General features: G+C 38.3%; 4 protein-coding genes across 4 annotated transcripts; 1 reads left to right on the top strand and 3 right to left on the bottom strand.

The window, feature by feature from the left end:
- Positions 1–1,007: 1,007 nt before the first annotated feature.
- On the bottom strand, positions 1,008–4,287 carry LOC141805436 (kynurenine--oxoglutarate transaminase 1-like). Its single transcript, XM_074690500.1, has 12 exons — positions 4,235–4,287; positions 3,822–3,969; positions 3,578–3,727; positions 3,325–3,411; positions 3,113–3,235; positions 2,908–3,028; positions 2,749–2,825; positions 2,570–2,659; positions 1,759–1,945; positions 1,481–1,557; positions 1,284–1,370; positions 1,008–1,167 (listed from the first exon to the last, which is right to left on the bottom strand). The coding sequence occupies exons 1-12, from the start codon at positions 4,285–4,287 to the stop codon at positions 1,114–1,116; spliced, it is 1,254 nt and encodes a 417-aa protein (XP_074546601.1). The 3' UTR covers positions 1,008–1,113.
- Positions 4,288–5,088: 801 nt separating this feature from the next.
- Positions 5,089–10,320, bottom strand: kyat1 (kynurenine aminotransferase 1). Its single transcript, XM_074690262.1, has 13 exons — positions 10,047–10,320; positions 9,900–9,958; positions 8,432–8,579; positions 8,186–8,335; positions 8,023–8,109; positions 7,811–7,933; positions 7,606–7,726; positions 7,447–7,523; positions 7,270–7,359; positions 6,058–6,244; positions 5,876–5,949; positions 5,716–5,802; positions 5,089–5,639 (listed from the first exon to the last, which is right to left on the bottom strand). Exons 1-13 carry the CDS (start codon positions 10,116–10,118, stop codon positions 5,580–5,582), a joined length of 1,335 nt encoding a protein of 444 aa, XP_074546363.1. The 5' UTR covers positions 10,119–10,320; the 3' UTR covers positions 5,089–5,579.
- A 1,328-nt stretch (positions 10,321–11,648) lies between these two features.
- On the bottom strand, positions 11,649–15,271 carry surf6 (surfeit 6). The gene is made up of 4 exons (XM_074689745.1): positions 15,066–15,271; positions 13,955–14,164; positions 13,767–13,849; positions 11,649–12,705 (listed from the first exon to the last, which is right to left on the bottom strand). Exons 1-4 carry the CDS (start codon positions 15,154–15,156, stop codon positions 12,010–12,012), a joined length of 1,080 nt encoding a protein of 359 aa, XP_074545846.1. The 5' UTR covers positions 15,157–15,271; the 3' UTR covers positions 11,649–12,009.
- A 9-nt stretch (positions 15,272–15,280) lies between these two features.
- surf1 (SURF1 cytochrome c oxidase assembly factor) lies at positions 15,281–18,625 on the top strand. The gene is made up of 9 exons (XM_074689746.1): positions 15,281–15,455; positions 15,555–15,621; positions 16,512–16,639; positions 16,718–16,800; positions 16,928–17,119; positions 17,202–17,274; positions 17,972–18,134; positions 18,223–18,304; positions 18,388–18,625. The coding sequence occupies exons 1-9, from the start codon at positions 15,393–15,395 to the stop codon at positions 18,449–18,451; spliced, it is 915 nt and encodes a 304-aa protein (XP_074545847.1). The 5' UTR covers positions 15,281–15,392; the 3' UTR covers positions 18,452–18,625.
- The last annotated feature ends 940 nt before the right edge of the window (positions 18,626–19,565 follow it).

Here is a 19,565-nt window from a genome sequence, read left to right on the forward strand (position 1 = left end):
ACTCTGTCTCCTTCTGTTCTCTAAAACGTACCACATGTATAAGTAAGACTTTTACAGAGAAACCCACTTATTTCCACATGCTTTAGCGGGTTTATTGTAGAATTATCAACCAAAGGGACAGAATATGGTAGACTGACATTATGTCGCCAGCAGAGGGCGCTAAAAACGTTATTGATACACCTCTCCGTCAAACCTAGAACTTAAAAACATGTCAAAATTAAAAGATTCCAGTGGAGTTACATCATATAACATCAAATTCTACAAATTCTCGAAAAGGTAATGATTGACAACATCTTATTTTCTCAGTTCTTTTTTCTTTTTTATGAGTTAATATAGTTGTCTTATGGAGACATCAACTTATTTTCATGTTACTATGAGAAAAAGTTTTTGGTCTCCCAAAATAATGATAGAGGATTCATTTTTTGAGATGAGTAAACTTCTGGGTTATTGAAAATCAAATAACTATCCAATTACTATCCAGGTGGGACACCATCATTAACCAGAAGACAACCAGCCCAGCTGCCACATACAATTGAGGTATGTGAGCCCAAGTTTTTATTATTTATTTTTTATTTGTTTACTTTTAGTTATTGATTTTCTTTTAGTTATTTATTCATTTTATAATAATAATAATAATAATAATAATAATAATAATAATAATAATAATAATAATCATTATTATTAGCAGCATAGAAAAGTAGTGGTTACTGAAGTTGTAGGTGTATGGAATATAATCAAATAGAATGGATAGAGTTTTTTATTTATTTATTTATTTATTTATTTTTATCATCCACCAAAGTGGAAAATTGTGTTACAGTGGACTTAGACTGAATCTTTTCCAAAACACATCTGAAGTCCTTGTTACATAGAAAACAGAATTTAGCTATATATATATATATATATATATATATATATATATATATATATATATATATATATATATATATATATATATATATATATATATATATATATACAGACCTCTGCCTCAATATCATAATGTTTCTCAGCAGGGCTTTGAGTTGAAAAACCTGGGTTATTTCCTCTGATGAATGGTATGGTTGCATACTCCACTGGTAATATATAACTGTACATGAGAATCTGTGAGCTATTTCATTGTCTTAGATTTCTCAGGATGCTCTCAGCTGCTTCCATAGTGGATTCTTCCTGTGAGACAGAGAGTGAGAGTGAGTAAGAGGGGATAAAAGAGAAGCACAAAGTGAGAAGATGTATTGTATTAATGGAAGGTTAAAACTCAGTTTCAGGAACTGTTTTTAGCTTACTTTGACAAAACAGAACCGGATGTATTTGTCAAACTGCTTGCTGTGTTCTGGGCTGTAGAATGCAGAGACCGGGATTGTTGCTAGACCCTGAAGGAAAGAAGTCGATGTGTCAAGAAAGAGGCCAGGAAAATCACTACCTCCAGAGAGTCGTAATGGATTATACATCCTGTTTTAGGTAAAATAAAATGAGAGCATACCTTCTCTTTTGTTAGCCATTTAACAAATCTGAAGTCATAGGCTTCATCCTCAGAGCTCTCGTCTTTAAAGTCCACTTCTGTTAAAAAAGGAAGTTTGCACTGAAAGACTGACGACTTTTTTTAAGAGAAGCAGCCTAGAGTGGGAACCCTACAGACCTGCATGATTACATATTACTTACTGGTATAACTTTGAAAAAACATGGTAAATTTGTTTTGTAACAGAACAACTTTGCTCTTGTGAACAGACAGGAGTGTAAGTGATTTAAAGTGACACTCACTGACAGAGGAGATGTCTGCGATCATGAAGTATCCTCCCTCTGGCATGATGGGCTGCAGACCCACGCTCTGCAGACACTCGGCCAGCTTGTTCCTCTTGTGGTACAGCATGGCTGGAAGCTGCTTGAAGTAACTCTCTGGTGTCCCCAACACTTCGTACTCTCTTTCAAATCCCTGAGCTACTGCCTCCTGGTGAGGGAAGCAATGGGTGAACATCACACCAACAAGGAAACATAAATAGATAAATAGAAAGATTGTCACATATTTATAGAATATTCTGCCCATTTTTCAGCAATATAAAACAAATCAAACCCAAAATCTTGTTACAGCTGAATTAAATCTTCAGTGGACGTACAAAATGTGTCCACTAGAGAGCACTAAAGGTACATGGACTTTATTTTTACAGCCCTTTGACTCTCAGGAGACTACTTTAAACTCAATACACGGTGCAAAGTCCCAGGATGGACAAATATTAATATGTTATATTAATTAATAAGGAAAAATACTGATGAATAATTTCTTTTCCAGGGTGCTGATGTCTGTGCAAAAACTATATAATACATGGACGTAGTATAATTGCCAACACAATAACAAAGAAAACTGCAACAAACAAGAAAACATAAAAAAAGCTACAACGAAAGAAAAAAGAACAACATTGAAAACACAAATAAAAAAAAGTGTTACAGCAAAAATAATAAATAAATAAATAAATAGATAAATAAAAAAAACATGACAAAATGAGAATAGAAAAATCAGCTTTTTGATTTGAAGGCTAAAACATTTTTATCTTTGAGACATCCGTTAAATGTTGACCTGAGCAGCTGTTGGACAATCAAACACAGACATCTGATGAGTGGCTTTCAAGCATTTGATGTTTTTTCCAGAACCGATGGCCCAGCCAACCTGAAATAAAAAAAAAAATAAAAAAAAAATACACATCATAAAAAATTCTTTGACTGAAAAAAAGTGACCTGAACTCTTCGTGTGTTTACCTTCCAGCCAGTAGCACTGAATGTCTTTCCTGCACTGCCAATAGTGATAGTTCGCTCCCACATCCCAGGAAGGCTGGCTGTGGATGAATAGAAATGATTAATGTGTTTAAAAAATGCAGATTTTTATAACCTATGTGTGTTCGGTTCAAAGTGTCTCACCTATCTTGACGTGTTTGGATCCATCATAAGTCAGCCACTCATACACCTCGTCACTGATGCACAGCATGTCGTGTTTGATGCACAGATCAGCGATCATCTGGAGCTCCTCAGTCTTATACACCTGGAGGAGAACGATTACATCACTGAGTCATAACGACCATCAGGTGGCTCAGAGAAAACACTAAAAGTAGACAAGCTTTCTCACCTTTCCCAGTGGGTTGTTTGGAGTGTTAATAACGATGGCTTTTGTTTGTGGAGTGATTTTACTCTCCAGCTCCTCAGGATTCAAAACCCAGTCTCCACTTGACAGAATGGCACCGTCAGCTTTCTGAAACATCCAAAGGAAATGAAGCTGGCTTCTTTCAGGGACTAAAACACAGAGAACAAAGAGGGAAATGTCATTAGAAGCCCACTCACTGGTCTCAGAGGGACATACACTGCTGTTCCTCCAGCCATCTTCACCATCGGTTGGTAGCAGTCGAAGAACGGCTCCACGATTATGACCTGAAGACAAATTGGTATCACTTTCTGTGTCTGCAGCTAAAGATTACTGGTTCAAGCTTTATTTGCATACATTTTTCATAACTGGCTTAAAACTTTCATGGGGAGTTCAAGATTTTTCAAAACAGTTCAATAATTAACTTAACATCTCATAGGTTGATTTTCTTACCTCATCTCCTTCATCAACCAGAGCTTGAAAGGCACTAAAAAGAGCCTGATATGCTCCAACCGTGACCAGGATGTCCTCAAAGGGGTCAATCTCATGTCCCACAATCCTGCTGAAGAACTTGGACAGAGTGTTTACCAGACGTGGGTGGCCCTGAGCAGAATATTGAAACTCAACATGAGTAAACTCTGATGAGACATTGGCATTAAAATTGTCTGCATTTGAATTGAATCATGAACCCACTCACAAAAGGTCGGGTGTACTGGTGCATCATGGGTCGTCCACTCACAGCTTTACAGAAAGCATCCTGCATAAACTTTGGAGGGGAGAAGTCGGGGAATCCCTGACCCAGGTTCACTGCTTTGTAGTCAGCTGCTAGCTTTGTGAATTCAACCCTGATGATGATGATAGAATTTTGTAAAATACAGACTTTAACAGAATTGCAAGCTCCTTCTCCTGAAGTCTAAATCATTGCCCTGGATGCTCCGCATTTGGATTTAGGTTGGCCAATCAGATTATTCACCTTCACCTTGAAATTTGTTTTAAATCCCAGGATTGTTTCAGAGTTTTCTTCCTGACACACTAACTGAACCTTTCCCGTCCTCTTTATAGCCTTAAACTGCTGCAGGTGTCAAAAGTCCACCTGTCAACAACACTCACCAAACGTTTTTATCCACACCCTCTGCGCGGCGTGCATGAAGTCTTCTTGACATGGTTATCTAAAATAAAAGCACATTTAAAGGTGGTCACAACATAACACATGATTGTATTCAAGTCAGTTTTACTTTGCATTAATTTTTCTGTTCATACCTATTAGAGGTTTGACTCTTCAAAGCAACCAAAGTGAAATCCAGAGCAACATCCAGCTGCAGGCAACACCACTCCTTCCCTTGAACTTTCAACCTTCAGTATCTTTATGGCCTCTCACTTCTTTTCTTTCCCTTCAACAAGCATGGCATGTTTATCCCGAGATCCACAAAACGTCAAAGAGGATTGTCTCTATGTGCAATAAAGAGTTAATTTACAGCCTTAATAAGTGTTACAGCAAGAACGACATCAGTCAGATTGGTCTGTTATCTACAGAGGGATGTTTAACTGGTGTGTCTCTTTAAAACTCAGCTTGGTCCTCTCGCCCTCTTGAGGTCAATACAAAACCTGCGAATAAACAACGACTGGTAAACAAGAGGCAACAAATCTTGAGTTGTAACAATGTTATCTGAAGGACTACAGTTGAAAAGAAACAAAGAGTCAGGATGGAGCAAATATTTTACCGAGAAAATTATTTTACTCGTTAGAAAAAAAAATCTACAGGGCTACTTTTATACAGACTGGAAAATTATTGATATTAAAGCTCCTGTACAGATTTTTTAACTGGTTATTTAAAAAAAAAGACTACCTAATGTTGACTCGTATTTTTGACTTGAGGAAAAAAACACAAGTGGAATTATTATTTGTTCCAACAGAATTATTTTTAATGGCTGTTACACCCACAGGGGAGTAGGCGTCAGTTGTGTATCCTCAAAACAACCAGTCTGGAACTTTAAACTGCATAAAGTCACAGTCATTTTTACTAATGACTTTACAAAGACAGCAGGATGACTTCCTTCCATTAAAAACACCATCAGCAGAAACATTCGACATGTCCACAAGAGGGCGCCAAAATCAACACAATCCAAAGGTAAGTCCCAGGAGCTTTAAAGTCTTTATTAAACTTGGATTCAAGGAAAATATATCCATTTAGTAACAGAAGACTAATTGAAGTTACAAATGCGAATAAATCCCTTAGATTACAGAGAAATACTGGACGGAGTACATCAAATATTTCTCTTACAATCATTGCACAAGAGCGTTTAGCAGTATTTTGCAGTATGAGGACAAACCAGAAGTGGACGTTCTGCATTTTAAACACAGGATCACTGGACTTGGCTTCTTTTATATTTAAGAGGTTAAACAGGTTGGTATGAGTGGCTCGGGTGGGAAACACAATTGGACGGGTGATGCAGCTTTACTGTCCCTCACTCCACTTCTTCAGGATCTCCCCTGCTGCATCTATAGTGGAGTCCTCCTGTGAGGCAGAGAGAGTCGAGTGAGTAAAAAGTGTTCAGAGTTTGAGTAATCTGAGCCCATCAGGCTGAATTTACCTTGACGAAACAGAATCGGACGTATTTGTCAAACTCCTTGCTGTGCTCTGGACTGTAGAAGGCAGAGACGGGGATGGTTGCTAAACCCTGCAGGGAAAAATTCCAGTTGCAGATCAAAGATAAAAAAGGCAGCAAACCAAAATATTTTGGATCAGCTTACCTTTTCTTTAATCAGCCATTTGACAAATCTGAAGTCATAAAGTTCAGTAGTGCTCTCGCCACTTAAGTCCACCTCTGTTATAAAAAAAGTTAAGGCAAGAATAAAAGCAATCAAAACACAAAGGTGAGAAAAATATATTTTTTAATCTCATATTGGTTAAAGCACTGATATTTTTCACTCACTGACAGAGGAGATGTCTGCGATCATGAAGTATCCTCCCTCTGGCATGATGGGCTGCAGACCCACGCTCCGCAGACACTCAGCCAGCTTGTTCCTCTTGTGGTACAGCATGGCTGGAAGCTGCTTGAAGTAACTCTCTGGAGTCCCAAACACCTCGTACTCTCTCTCAAATCCCTGAGCTACTGCCTCCTGGTGAGGGAAGGAAAACACAGTTGAAAGAAAGGGAAGTTGAATAAGAGGTGCCTTAAAATAATATTAAGATTTGATGAAGCTCTGGAAAAGCTACCCTTAAAATTTCTCTTTTTGTCTCGTTTTTTAAATCTTAACACTTCATAACAGTCTCTGTCATATTTGTGTTTTCCTGATCGAAGATTTATGAAATTACTTCCCCAGCAACTGCGCTGACATGAGTGCATGTCTCCTCTCAAGTGTCAACAAATCCATTTGCATAGCAGTAAAGCACATGAGATCAGCACAGGCTGACTAACCTAACTGATGCGGCTCATAATGGTGCTGGCTTGTCTGTCTTCTTCTATGGTGTTATTTTTGCTGACTAGCCATCATCTATGTCTTACTGCCCTCTCCTGGTTCGGCAGTGCAATTACATTTTTTTTTTTAATACGTTACTGAGCTGATTTGCATAATCTACCCTGGTCTTTGGCATGTGTTGGAAACGTAGGCAAACAATGGGCCAGAGGAGCTTTTAGTTCATGGGAATGTTTTAATGGGAACTGAAAGTTCCTGGACCTTCTGGCCAAAAATACTTAAAGTTGCTCCCAGATATGACCACTTGGGGCTTGCTCTAAAAGCGCGTCAATCCCTTGCTACACATGCAACAAGAAGGGTTTTGGGTCACTAACGTTCAGTTTGAAATTTATTATCAAAAGAAAGGGCACATTTTAGGTTTGATACAGGGTAGGGCAATTTTCAATGACAGGATGTTTTTACTTAAGCTTAACAAAGATAATGAAATTGGTCTCTTCTACCTGTTTGTGCAAATGTATCACCCATTTCATGGAGGGTTTTCACGTCTTTTGTTTAGGGAACAAAAAAGTCAAGTTAAATGCAAAATTTTTGGTGCTGCTTTGAAAAAAAAAGCCTTAAGAATTAAAAAAAACCTCAGGTTACTGAGAATGGAGTCTGTCCACTGGGTGAAGCTGAAAAAACTATGTTTTGTTCCTACACCTATTTCTTCATTCTTGATGAATCATCACCTGAGCAGCCGTGGCGCAGTGGTAAACAGTGTTCTGATGGATGGTTTTCATGTGTTTAATAATATGTCCAGCCCCGATGGCCCAGCCAACCTAAAATGAAAAAAACACCATCATATCATAACAATGTGCTTTATGAAAGATTTTGGTGTTTGGAGCAATTCAACAGCCTGTGTTTACCTTCCAGCCAGTGGCACTAAAAGTTTTTCCACCACTGCCAATAGTGATAGTTCGCTCCCACATCCCAGGAAGGCTGGCTGTGGATACATGGAAATGATTAATGTGTTTAAAAAATGCAGGTTTTTATAACCTATTTGTGTTGTGTTCAGTGTGTCTCACCTATCTTGACGTGTTTGGATCCATCATAAGTCAGCCACTCATACACCTCGTCACTGATGCACAGCATGTCGTGTTTGATGCACAGATCAGCGATCATCTGGAGCTCCTCAGTCTTATACACCTGGAGCAGAACGGTTACATCACTGAGTCATAACAACCATCAGGTGGCTCATAGAAAAAACTAAAAGTGGACATGCTTTCTCACTTTTCCCAGTGGGTTGTTTGGAGTATTAATAACGATGGCTTTTGTTTGTGGAGTGATTTTACTTTCAAGCTCCTCAGGATTCAAAACCCAGTCTCCACTTGACAGAATGGCACCGTCAGCTTTCTGAAACATCCAAAGGAAATAAAGCTGGCTCCTTTTATGAACCAATGAACAGAGAACAAAGAGAGAAATGTCAAAAGAAGCCAACTCACTGGTCTCAGAGGGACATACAGTGCTGTTCCTCCAGCCATCTTCACCATCGGTTGGTAGCAGTCGAAGAACGGCTCCACGATTATGACCTGAATATTTAACATATATTAACAGTTTTTTCACTGTTAAACATTTTGACTTGATCTCTCTAGGAGTTATGCATACCTCATCTCCTTCATCAACCAGAGCTTGAAAGGTACTGAAAAGAGCCTGATACGCTCCAACCGTGACCAGGATGTCCTCAAAGGGATCTATCTCATGTCCGACAACCCTGCTGAAGAACTTAGCCATGTTTTTTACAAGTGGGGGATGGCCCTAGGGGAAAAAAAGCACAAACATGAGCTCACCCTAGCTGTTGGCTGTGCATCCATTTTTTCCTATTATACCAAAAAGTTACAATTCCATACTCACAAAGGCTCGGGTGTACTGGTGCATCTGGTATCCTCCACTCACAGCTTTACAGAAAGCATCCTGCACAAACTTTGGAGGGGAGAAGTCGGGGAATCCCTGACCCAAGTTCACTACTTTGTATTCAGCTGCTAGCTTCGTGAATTCAACCCTGATGATGAAAAAACAGGTCAGAGGTTACACTATTGTGACCAAATGATAATAATCAGCAGGGATTAATTAAATGCAGTTTAATGAACATCAATCAGGCATTTGATCAGACTTATTCCAAGATATCAATGAAAAACAGTTTTGTGCAATATCACCATCAACCATATCACTTAAAAAGAATGGTGAGGAGCTTTAACTATGTTTTTTTCCAGCATGCAATTTACTGCTGGTAATACATTAGCATAGTCCACAGCATGTGCAGTAGAGCATCACAGACAAGCAGATGTTGCTTTGTATGGTTGAAAACAAATCAAACAATGCAAAATCCTGTTATTAAAGCTCATGTGAATCAGTTTTTGGGTGGTGACAACACACAATGAAATTGACAGTGAGGGTGCTTAGTGATAAAAGAAAAGGAAACAGAAGACTGAGCAAGACTGACTTTTCTATTTGGTAAGTTTTAAAACATAAAACTACAGGTGCAGAAAAATAAAGATAAACACTTTTGAACATGCTGCAACATGTCATATGTTTGCTTATTTACAAAAAAACAGCTGGAGGTAAAGCTTTTATTCCACAGTGAAGTGAAATTAAAAAAATAAAATTACAAAAAGTGCTGGAGCTTTAAGTTATTTGTTCTAGAAATTTGCATTTTATTTACCTTTGTGAAGACATTACATTGCCACATTTCACAAATGAAAGGATTTCATTCTATCTATAAAGAATTAAAGTTATAGATTAGTCTGCCTGAATTACAAAATTAAAGTTACAATGACTGCAGAGTTCACTGCAAACATCCATTGAGGCAGGCAGAAAATCTAGCCTTAATGTGACAGGATTTTGAAGAATCTATGTCTGATTTGGCTACATTTTTTTTAGCTGAAATATTGTTCTCTCCCTTAAAATCATGAGAGGAAAGTTTGAACCCAGGTGTTTTCTCTTTCTGACCCCTTTTCTTTACATATGTTCTGAGCTACCTAAAAAAATCTATACAAAGACAAAGGGACTCCAATCTACAACTTTTGCAAATTATTTTCCATGATCCCATTATATGAGTTTTTTGTTTCCATGCGCAATTATACAAATACTACACCGGATTATACATCCGTGTCTGTGGTGAGCCAAATTAATTTGTCTCAAATTGTACCACCCATGCACTCCACTAATCACGTCTTATTACAAAATGGTGACGCTATGCAAATAAAAATTTATTTCTTCAGCCATAAATTGCACATTGAGAAGTTAAATTCATGCATATAGGCTTTAAATGAACGCTTCATTTACTGTAGACCTTTGTCCCTGCTGAGTCGGAATCCCTTACCAAACATTTTTGTCCACACCGTCTGTCCTGCTTGCATGAAGTCGTCTTGCCATGATTATCTGAAATAAATCGACATTATTAAATGAGCACTGTATCAATATCTCTAACTTAAACGTTGTTCATTCATTCCACCGCAGCTGGACTCACCGTATTATTGTTTCTTATCAAACTCAGACGAATTATTCTTAGATTAGAGGTGATATTCCTGAGTATTCCCATTAACGGATGGTCATTGCAGCGCGCAGGCTTCTGACACCCGTCAAAAACCCGTCAGGAAGGTAAACACAAATGTTAAAACACCTTATTTACAAACGCTTCAAGCTGTGTAATGTTTTACTCAAACTCCAACGAACTGCTTCTGTCAAACTCCTGGACCTCCTCCTCCTTCAACCTCCTTGTGTTTTCATTTGTACTTCCTGTCGCGAGATTACCAGGATGTAGCCCAAACCCAGGCGCACGCGCTCATGAGATTAAAACAGCCGCGCGCACACAGTACTATTAAACATATTCACGGAAGATGTCGAAGGTTACAATTTAGTATAACGTAGGACAAGGGTTCAAAGAAGAATCCAGTTTTATTATTATCATTATTAATTAATAAATAAATAGTGACATTAAAATTTCGCATTGGAAGATCTAGTTACTCATATTAACCTTTAAGTTTCCGCACATATTTTGAGAAGATTTCATTTAAAAAATTTCCCTCAAACAATTCGGACGTCATGCATAAGCTGACAGCTTTCTTTAATCCACAGTCTAACAGTAATTTGCTTTTGTTGACTTGAGGCTGTATGGTGGTCCTGTGAGGGTATGGATCCATATTAGCAACCTTGTTTTCCTGAGCCAACCACTTATCTTTAGTGTAAAATTAACTAGAATAGACAATGAAGGAATAACATTATGGCCTAAAGTAGCAGGTGTGTTCTTTTTTTACATCACTACAAATATTTTACTACAAGATGAGAAACTGTCATTTGAGATAGAAAAATCAGTTCATTACGATGGCAATAACAGTTCTCTAAAGACACACAACAACCAACTAAGTACCCATTATCACATAAATGCACACTAAATACGAATGGAAATGTACAGGTAGACTTGTGCCTTTGTCTGCACTTCTAAATACTTATGAAATCACCGTTTATCACCTTGTAACTGATTATTGCTTCACTCAAAAATGCACTGGGTTGCTTCTGTAAAAACTGTTGGCTTACTGGTTATAGGTTGTAAGGAGGGGCATTTTTTTTTCCACTGGGGCCCTTGATTTTGCAAGTGTAGCATGAAATATGTGCATGAGAGGTTTTTTCACTTGTTTTTCTGACAAAGAGTTCAAACAAGTACAGTTTGGTGATGAGAAAGTGAAAACCAAAATTACCAGTACAATCTGAGCTGACGTAGATCAATGCTGTTTTTGAGGAATCTGTCTTTCAAAAAGTATTGACAAAATATACAGAAGCCAACGTACATGAATAATATTAAGTATTTCTCCTTTGATAACAGACTGAGTGTGCACAGATGCAGTACTGTTTCTGTTCTTTATAACTTTAAAGTTACACAAAAGACCTGCTGCATTCACATCTCATAAATCAGAAATTGCCAATCTTGATGCTGTTGGTCATTTGCTTTTGTTTATCATTATGGGGCACATCATTTATATCAAGTATATTTCATAACGTGCAAAATCTCATCACTGGAGCTTTGAGGACTCAGAGGGAGTATCAGGCTTAAACGGCAGCCCTCCAGTTGTGCCTGTTTAACAGGCCCTTTAATCAGTTTGCCAATGATTAAGCGCAGACACACATGAGTTGAGCTAACAAGTGATCTTTCATTTCAAGGATATTTACTCAGCTAACTTAACAGCATACAGGCAGACAGATTAATCACCAGACTGAGGAGATGTATCAGTTCTTTATGCAGTTTTCTTCACAACAGGGATGATATCTCTTCATTTTAATTATATGAACGAGTTAATTTTATTGCCCACAACACACACATTTGTTCTTCACAGAAGCTAAAAAGTAATGTCAGCAGTAACAACTTTACACCGCCATGGAAACAATCTTACTTTTTTTGTATTGTGACACACATAGGTCCTCTATTAGTCCATCTCCTAAACAGAAGCCTTTTTTAAGTCCTCAGGCAGAATCCTGCCCTTCTTCCTCGCCTTGTCCTTCTTCTTCTCCATCTTGCCCTGCTTGCGTTTCTGAAGGTTCCTCTTCCTCTTGTCCTGCCTCTGCTGCATCTTCTCCACGATATTCTCGCTGCGCTTGTTCCAGTTCTTCTTCCGCTGTTCGCGTCTCTTCTCTTTCTTCTTCAACGCCGTGCGCAGCATGTCCTCGTCGTCTTTGATTTTGATGCCCTCGGCCTTGTAGAGCATGTTGGTCCATTTCATCTTCTCCTCCACCTCGCGCGCCTTGGCCTCGTCTTTCTCGCGCAGCTGCTCCAGCTTGGCTTTGCGAGCCTCCACGCGGCTCAGCAGCTGTTTGTAGTTCTTCCCGGTCAGTGGCGTAATCTGACCCTTCATGCTCTGCTTCTTAATCTTCTTTTTCTGGATTTTGTCCACATAGCCCTCCTCTACTGTCTCCACTTTGTTGAAGATGATGGCTGTCTGATTTCTCTTGCTTGCAGCTGTGGGTGGTTGTTCCACTTCCTGTTTTACCTCTGCCTTCTCTTCTTCTTGACCATTTTTTTCTGCTAGTTTCTTCATGCGGAACTCTTTCCTCTTCCTCTTCTTGCGCTCACGCTCCAGTTTTCTTTTGGCTCGCTTTGCCTGAACAGCCTCTGATGATGCATCTTTAGGAGCTCCCTTGAAAAGATTAATAACACACATTATTGCAAAAGAAAACTTATGACCTTGATTGTCCCGGCACTTTTTTTCCTCAGAATGATGCACTTAAATGACTTTCCTTGGCTGATGAACAAGCCAAGAAACTGACAATAAAAACAGATTTCAAATGTTTTGAGGTGGCATTGATAATCAGCCTACTTAAGCCCTTTAACACATGTGTTCAATTCCTTGTCCTGATTGGTCGAAACCCATTAAAAATTCTCATTTTCATTTGCAAACATGATGCCAGGAATAACCTGATCTGTTAAGAAAAGGGGAGCAAGATCCTGTCCTACAATCCAGGCAACGAAGCAGAGAATTCTGGTTTGCATAACCACCCATTCACTACGATACAATCTGCATCCCTAACCACGAGAAGACATTTACACATTTCCTGTACTGTCCCTGAAGTTGGCTATGATCTCCACACTGGATTTGTTTTTCATTTGCATTTGAAACAAAGCATACAAACGTCTGTTTATGAACCAGAACTTTGATGTTTGGTGGGAACAAACATCCAACTAAAGTCCATATTGACTTGTTTTGCTGAATTTTTGAGCCTGTCTCTAGTTTAAAAGTTATTTTGTGAAGTGACTGCTCACTCAAGCCTGCGTAAATCTTCTGTGTCAAGAAGGAAAAAGAGTTGGAATATACAGCCACTGACTCAGTGTCTGCAGGGGTACTGTAAATGTTGTAAATGCAGGTCTTAAGGTCTGCATTGTTTAAACATGTACCATTTCCTGGAGAAGCGCCTCAGGCTGTGTGTGTATGTGCTTCAGGGCTACACAAACCTATGGAGTACTCTATGGCAAAGATTCAGTACAGATGAATAAAACAGCCTAAGCTCTTGGCTGTCAGAATGAAGTCTTCCAACTGTTGTGTTTCAAACACACGTTACAAGTTGTAATCTATACCCTGTCTTCATCATTTTAAGTTGTGATAGCGTTTCAGACTATGAAAATGGAATAACGTGTTATTGGCAATTCTGGGTCATGTGTGAAATTCATGCACACAATGAAGCTTGACTGTATTCTGCATACCTGCCCTCTGGACTCTTCGATCTTTTCATGTAGTCTCTTGCGGAGAACATCCACTGTGGAAAAACTGGACACTGCTTTTCCTCCTTTGAGAAAAAACACAATATTGAAAAAAGTTTATGACTACAAAAAAATCCCCAGGAAACATAGAATCTTCAATAAACAAAGTAATATAAACATAATAAATGTACCTTTTGGTGGCTGTGTTGTGGGTCCATTCACACTCTGGTTTTTGGATCCATTCAGCTTGTCTGTTGCCTGGCCTTTCGGTGTTGTCACAGGTGAAGACTTTTTTGGGGTTTTCTGAGTGTTCTCATCTGCAGCTTTTTCTTTAAAATGCTTCTTCTTGCACTTTTTCTTCTTCTTTGGAGGTTCAGCGTCACTTTTTCCTTTGAAATGTGCTACACGCAAACAAGAAAATAAGAGCTATTTACAGTTTCAACAGTCTATTGTTTTTTTCATTCACTTGTATCACTTGGGTCATGTACCAAAGAAAATGACCAAACAGACTCAATAAAAGCATGGTAAACAAAACCTTTGTGGTTGGATTAATATGGAGGAATGAGAGTTTTCTTGCACAATACAAGAGCTGCAAACCCCACTGTAATATTTGGGGTATTTAAATATCTAGTTTTTGCTAAATAACCTGTTTTAATACTGTTAATGTTCTGCTTCTGTTGCTATTAAAGGCTTTGGATCAATCTGTGTTAGAGCAATGTGTTGTAAATAAGCTTGCATTATAACTGTGTCCAAAATGAAAATAAGTAAGACTTAATATTTACTTCTCTTGGATAGTGACATGCAGTGCTCAACAGAGGGCTCCAAGGAAGCGAGTTTTAGAAAGGGCTAAGACTTTAGAGTAGTTTTATTAACATTTTCCCCTCTCTTCCAGTCATGCATTTAGTTCAAGAACCATTTCATAGAAAGTTACTTATTATTTTAATATCAAAATGTCATAAAAATGCATAAAACTGTCGGTGAAAATATCCAAATTCGTAAGCAAATGTTGCTTTTTTACATTAAGTACCAAACCAGAATCAAACAAACTCCAACAATAAATAATTGATGAATGATGATAATTTAAAATAATAATAAAAATCTCATTTGGAAAACAAATGATGTTAACTGAACTAGCTGTGGCGCCTTTCGTTAAGTGCAATAGTAGCCTGTTATTTTAGGTCACATTTTTGCATCTAGGCTCTAGGAACAACCGCTGATCTCAAACTTGTGAACGTTAAATTTGTAGTTGCTTAACATTAAAATGTGAAATGAAGCGAGTTTCGGTAGAGTTAGCTGACATACCAAACGGTTTCTTCTTTGACTCCTTCTCTCGTTGAGAAACGACTTTACTCGCGAGTTTCTGAATGTACGAGTCTCTTGAGGCGAGATCCATTTCGACAAATTAAACCTTAAAATCCAGCTGAAACAGAAACATAACGGTGAATCTTAACAAGCAGAAAATATCAACACACTTCTTTACACACGTGGGGAAAACACGGGGAGGAGCGTCACTGTACCCGGAAGGTGTAACATTTAAAGAAGTCCCTCTCAGAGGAGTTATGTATCCGTCATGCAGTCAGTGATCTCATGAAGGTTTAGTGTGTTTCTCTGTCATTATCTTGATTTAGAATGGCTTCTTTAAAAGCAGCGTTAGTTTATTCCACCAGGCTGCTTACGACATCCAAAAAACAAGTAAGTTATGTGTGTGTCCGTTCTGAATGAACCTCAAATGAGTGTTGTGAAAGTCATTGTTGTGGTTGCAGGTGTTGAACTGCTTCTCTGTCATTACAGACGCATGTTGTTTGCATCAAGAGGACTCTACTCCTGCAAAGACTAACGGTGTCCAGGCGTGTTGATGGTAAATAATATACTGAAGTTTTTGTAAAGCACGATGGTGAGGATTAGCATCTTCCTGATGGATGTAAATCATAAGTCAAAATTCACAGAAAATACAAGAAAGCATAGCAAGTAGTGTGTGATGACTAAAACTACACATTCATTCAGCACGCAGGAAAACAGATTTTTGGGGCATGTAAAAAAATGTTGAATCTGATATTAGCAGATGGACTCATCTTCTTTTATCCCATCAGGATCAAGTATCAGTTGTGACATAGATATCCTCCCTAGGATCATATTTTTAACCAGTGCTACTGCTCCCACCTTAACAAACCATTGAAATAAAATCAATTCTTTAATCTCTGAGTTAATTTGGGTCAGGAAGCTTCTACGGGTCAAGATGTCGACAACACTAAACATTAATTTAGAGGGTGTTCCATCAGTGCCAAATGTGAATAACTATTTTTGGTCAATGTTGTTAGACCTCTCTCTAACTGGGTTCAACCCAGAGTCAACCAATTGGAAACCTATTAAGGAAAACCTTGCCTCGCCAGATTAGAAGAACAATTTAACGCTAACATTTTCCCTTTGACAATCTAAACTACATCTTGCCATTTTTATTTCATTCGAACTGTTGGCTTGTTGAAATGTAAAATGAAAGAGTGCGTAACTGCTCCTAAATGGCATCTTGTCTTCCCAATTTTTTAACAACTACATGATACTCACTGGGGGAATTCCTGTCTCATCACAAACATGTTTTTCTAAATTCTGAAGACTCAAAAGCAGTTAACTGAACTGTGTAGACCACTCTACACTTTCCAGCTGCCTTTTTTGAAAAAATCCACTTCAATTTGATGTTCTTTATTTTGTCAAATATCTTTTACGTGAACATGCATGCTTTGTTAATTCCAGGTAAGTTTGTTCCCTTGGTGCGACAGTCCAGTTCCACAGCAGCTGGAGCAGAAAAAGGAGAAGACTCCTTCCTTAAGTGGTTCCTGCTGCTCATCCCAGCCACCACATTTGGCCTGGGTACATGGCAGGTACAGCGCTCAGTGTTATCCCATTTTTAACATCTCAGTTCTAAAGTGTCGTCTTTAGACTGACTCTTTGTTTTGAAGGTGAAACGGCGCCAGTGGAAAATGCAGCTGATTGATGATCTTAGAAAACTCACCACAGCAGAACCCATTCCTCTTCCTATTGAGTGAGTAATGTGAAAAGAAACTAGTCTTGATATTTACAGCGTCACGGCATTCACCATCTTAAAAACCTTTACCTGTGTAACCCATCTGTATGCAGAAATCTTTGCTGTTTTTCTCCTTGAATCTTAGTCCCCTTGAGCTGAACAGCTTAGAGTACAGGAGAGTGCGAGCACGTGGACAATACGACCACTCAAAGGAGCTCTACATCCTACCCCGCTCACCTGTTGATCCAGAGAAAGAAGCCAGAGAAGCAGGCAGGCTGTCCTCAAGCGGGGAGACTGGCGCTAATGTCATCACTCCGTTCTACTGCACTGACCTTGGGTAACTGATCAAAACTTTTCTTTAAATTTACCACATGTTCTTATGTCTCATGACCTTAACTCTGATTTTTCTTAACCTGCAGCATCACAATCCTGGTGAACAGAGGATACGTCCCGAAGCAGAAGATAAGGCCAGAAACCAGGATGAAGGGGCAGGTTAGTTTGGCAGATCATGTGACTTATCAGTACATTTTAATTTGAAGGAAAGTCGAATACTGTTATGTTACTCTCATATGGTTTTGACAATAAATTAAAGGCAGTAGCTTTTTCTTTTACATATGGTAACCTGTTGCCTTCATTACCTAAAATAACTTAAGTCAAAGGAATATCACTTGAAGCATAAACCCATTAAGCGCTGGCACTACTGTTTTACAAGTGCCCTTAAAATGCCTGTAGCTCCTCAACTATTTGTGCTAGTGAGAAACTTCAAACCCATTCAATTAGAAAAGCCAAGGTTTGAAGTGATATATCTGGGGTTTTGGGGTACTGCAGTGTTTTTAAAATGGATATAAAACCTTTATTTTCAATTTGGCTTTTTCTCTGGGGTGATTTCTTTCAGCCAGGACTGCATTATGGCAATCATTTTTTTAACATCTTTTTAAAAATTCACTTATTATTTCTAGCATTTATCACATCATTTTAACTTTAACTTTTTTGTTTTACCCCCCACTATCACTTATTTAATTGTTGTAATTGTTGTTTTATTTTTGAAGTGTTTTTATGGCTGCCATCTTCCTCTCGTGGGACACTTTGTGGCTGCATGCTTGACTGGATTAAAAGAGAAAAATAACTAAAGCTGTGTTCGAGTCGAGTTATGATAAATTCACCAACACAAATTGATTTCTCTGTACAGATGGAGGGCGAGGTGGAAGTGGTCGGGGTTGTCAGACTGACGGAGCAACGCAAACCTTTTGTGCCGAACAATGATGTGGAGAGAAACCGCTGGCACTACAGAGACCTGGAGGCCATGTGTGCTGTCACTGGAGCTGAACCCATCTTCATCGATGCAGATTTTGGTATAGAGGCCATATTACTCCCTAAATCTTATTAACCATATCAGTGTGTGTTTCAGAATATAATCTAATAGTGTCTTTAATGATGCAGGGAGCACTATTCCTGGTGGACCAATCGGGGGGCAGACCAGAGTCACTCTGAGGAACGAACACATGCAGTACATTATCACATGGTGAGCGGTTTCACTTAAGAACACTGGTGAATTTCTGTTATATCGACTCTAACAGATTCAATCTCACCTCTTTTTTTCCTCAGGTATGGCCTGTGTGCAGCCACCTCCTACATGTGGTTTGCAAAGTTTATCAAGAAGGTGGTTTGAAGTGGTTTAATTTGTGAGACATTAGTGGACGATACAAACTATGTTATGAAAGCTCTTAATCTGTACAGTACAAGCTTCATTCTGCTGCTGTCATTGGAACATGTAAATAGCTGTGGATTTATCTCCCAAAGATGTATACAAGAATAAATTAATAGCAACAGTTTCATGCTTGAGTTTATTTTTTATAATATTGCTGATGAAATGTCCATTGAATATAATCTCAGATATTTTGCACCTCAAAGTGTATTTAAATTTGTAGTGCTATTTCTCTTATTTATATACTAAAAAGTAATTCCATATCTAGTATGCAGCGCCAATGGCGACAGCACGGGAAAATCACAGCCCAGGAAGTACTTCAGAAACGGAAAATTCACCTACTGTGATCACATACTGCAGGTCATTGAAATGGGTTCATTAGTTTTAAATTTGCTGCGCTAGTTTGATGAGGTTTTTCACCCTGCCAATGATCAACATCTCTAATTTGTTTCCATCTTTACAAAATTTCATTAAGTTTGATAGCTTTTTGGTACGACTTTTCTGGTCACTTTCATTCAGAATCTCGTGTCCACAAGTGACATCAAAATTTAGTTTTGCTTTGTTTAAACTGTTAAACCATAGAGATGAATGTTATATTTGAATCTAAGGATGCACTATATTATCGGCACAATATTGGTATCAGCTGATGCAAGCTTAAAAACACATTAATCTGTATCGGCAGATGCCGATATGCACAGCTGATAAGGTGCTATTCAGTTAGGATTATTATTATTTTCCATCTGAAAAATGAGCTCCTTAAATAAAATGTAGCACTTCATTTATTTGCACTGCAGAGCTCTGTGTCTGTCACCAGGTTGTTACAGTAGCTCTAAAATAATCAAATGCAACTTGGTTATGTTTAAAAATGCATTGTACATTTAAAGTTCATGTGATCTAAAGAAATTATTTTTCTGTATTTCAATACTGAATGTTTTGAGTTTGAAAAAATAATACATTTCTTATTTATGGTAAAATCAAATGTCCTGTTTTATGTGTGTTTCTTAAACAAATAAGACCGTCACGATAAGAGTAACATAAACTCCAGTACAGGATAGACTTTAGCTTTCTTTAAAGTGAA

This window comes from Halichoeres trimaculatus, unplaced genomic scaffold, assembly GCF_033239565.1.
Source record: "Halichoeres trimaculatus isolate MK-OKI-2021-1 unplaced genomic scaffold, fHalTri1.1 fHalTri1_scaffold_16, whole genome shotgun sequence".
Taxonomy (NCBI): domain Eukaryota; kingdom Metazoa; phylum Chordata; class Actinopteri; order Labriformes; family Labridae; genus Halichoeres; species Halichoeres trimaculatus.

Bases quoted from the DNA above. Each gene is read 5' to 3' on its own strand.
- kyat1 (XM_074690262.1), bottom strand. From the start codon at position 10,118: ATGGGAATACTCAGGAATATCACCTCTAATCTAAGAATAATTCGTCTG. The intron at 5,950-6,057 runs GTGAGTGAAAAA...TTTTTATAACAG, and splicing joins CGCAGACATCTCCTCTGTCA to AGGTGGACTTAAGTGGCGAG. The intron at 5,803-5,875 runs GTAAGCTGATCC...TTTTCCCTGCAG, and splicing joins AATGGCTGATTAAAGAAAAG to GGTTTAGCAACCATCCCCGT.
- surf6 (XM_074689745.1), bottom strand. From the start codon at position 15,156: ATGGATCTCGCCTCAAGAGACTCGTACATTCAGAAACTCGCGAGTAAA. The intron at 14,165-15,065 runs GTATGTCAGCTA...GTTTGCGTGTAG, and splicing joins GTCAAAGAAGAAACCGTTTG to CACATTTCAAAGGAAAAAGT. The intron at 12,706-13,766 runs GTATGCAGAATA...AATCTTTTCAAG, and splicing joins TCGAAGAGTCCAGAGGGCAG to GGAGCTCCTAAAGATGCATC.
- surf1 (XM_074689746.1), top strand. From the start codon at position 15,393: ATGGCTTCTTTAAAAGCAGCGTTAGTTTATTCCACCAGGCTGCTTACG. The intron at 16,801-16,927 runs GTGAGTAATGTG...CTTGAATCTTAG, and splicing joins CCCATTCCTCTTCCTATTGA to TCCCCTTGAGCTGAACAGCT. The intron at 17,275-17,971 runs GTTAGTTTGGCA...TTCTCTGTACAG, and splicing joins AAACCAGGATGAAGGGGCAG to ATGGAGGGCGAGGTGGAAGT.
- LOC141805436 (XM_074690500.1), bottom strand. From the start codon at position 4,287: ATGTCAAGAAGACTTCATGCACGCCGCGCAGAGGGTGTGGATAAAAAC. The intron at 1,558-1,758 runs GTGAGTGTCACT...CTTTTTTAACAG, and splicing joins CGCAGACATCTCCTCTGTCA to AAGTGGACTTTAAAGACGAG. The intron at 1,168-1,283 runs GTAAGCTAAAAA...TCTGTCTCACAG, and splicing joins TCCGGTTCTGTTTTGTCAAA to GAAGAATCCACTATGGAAGC.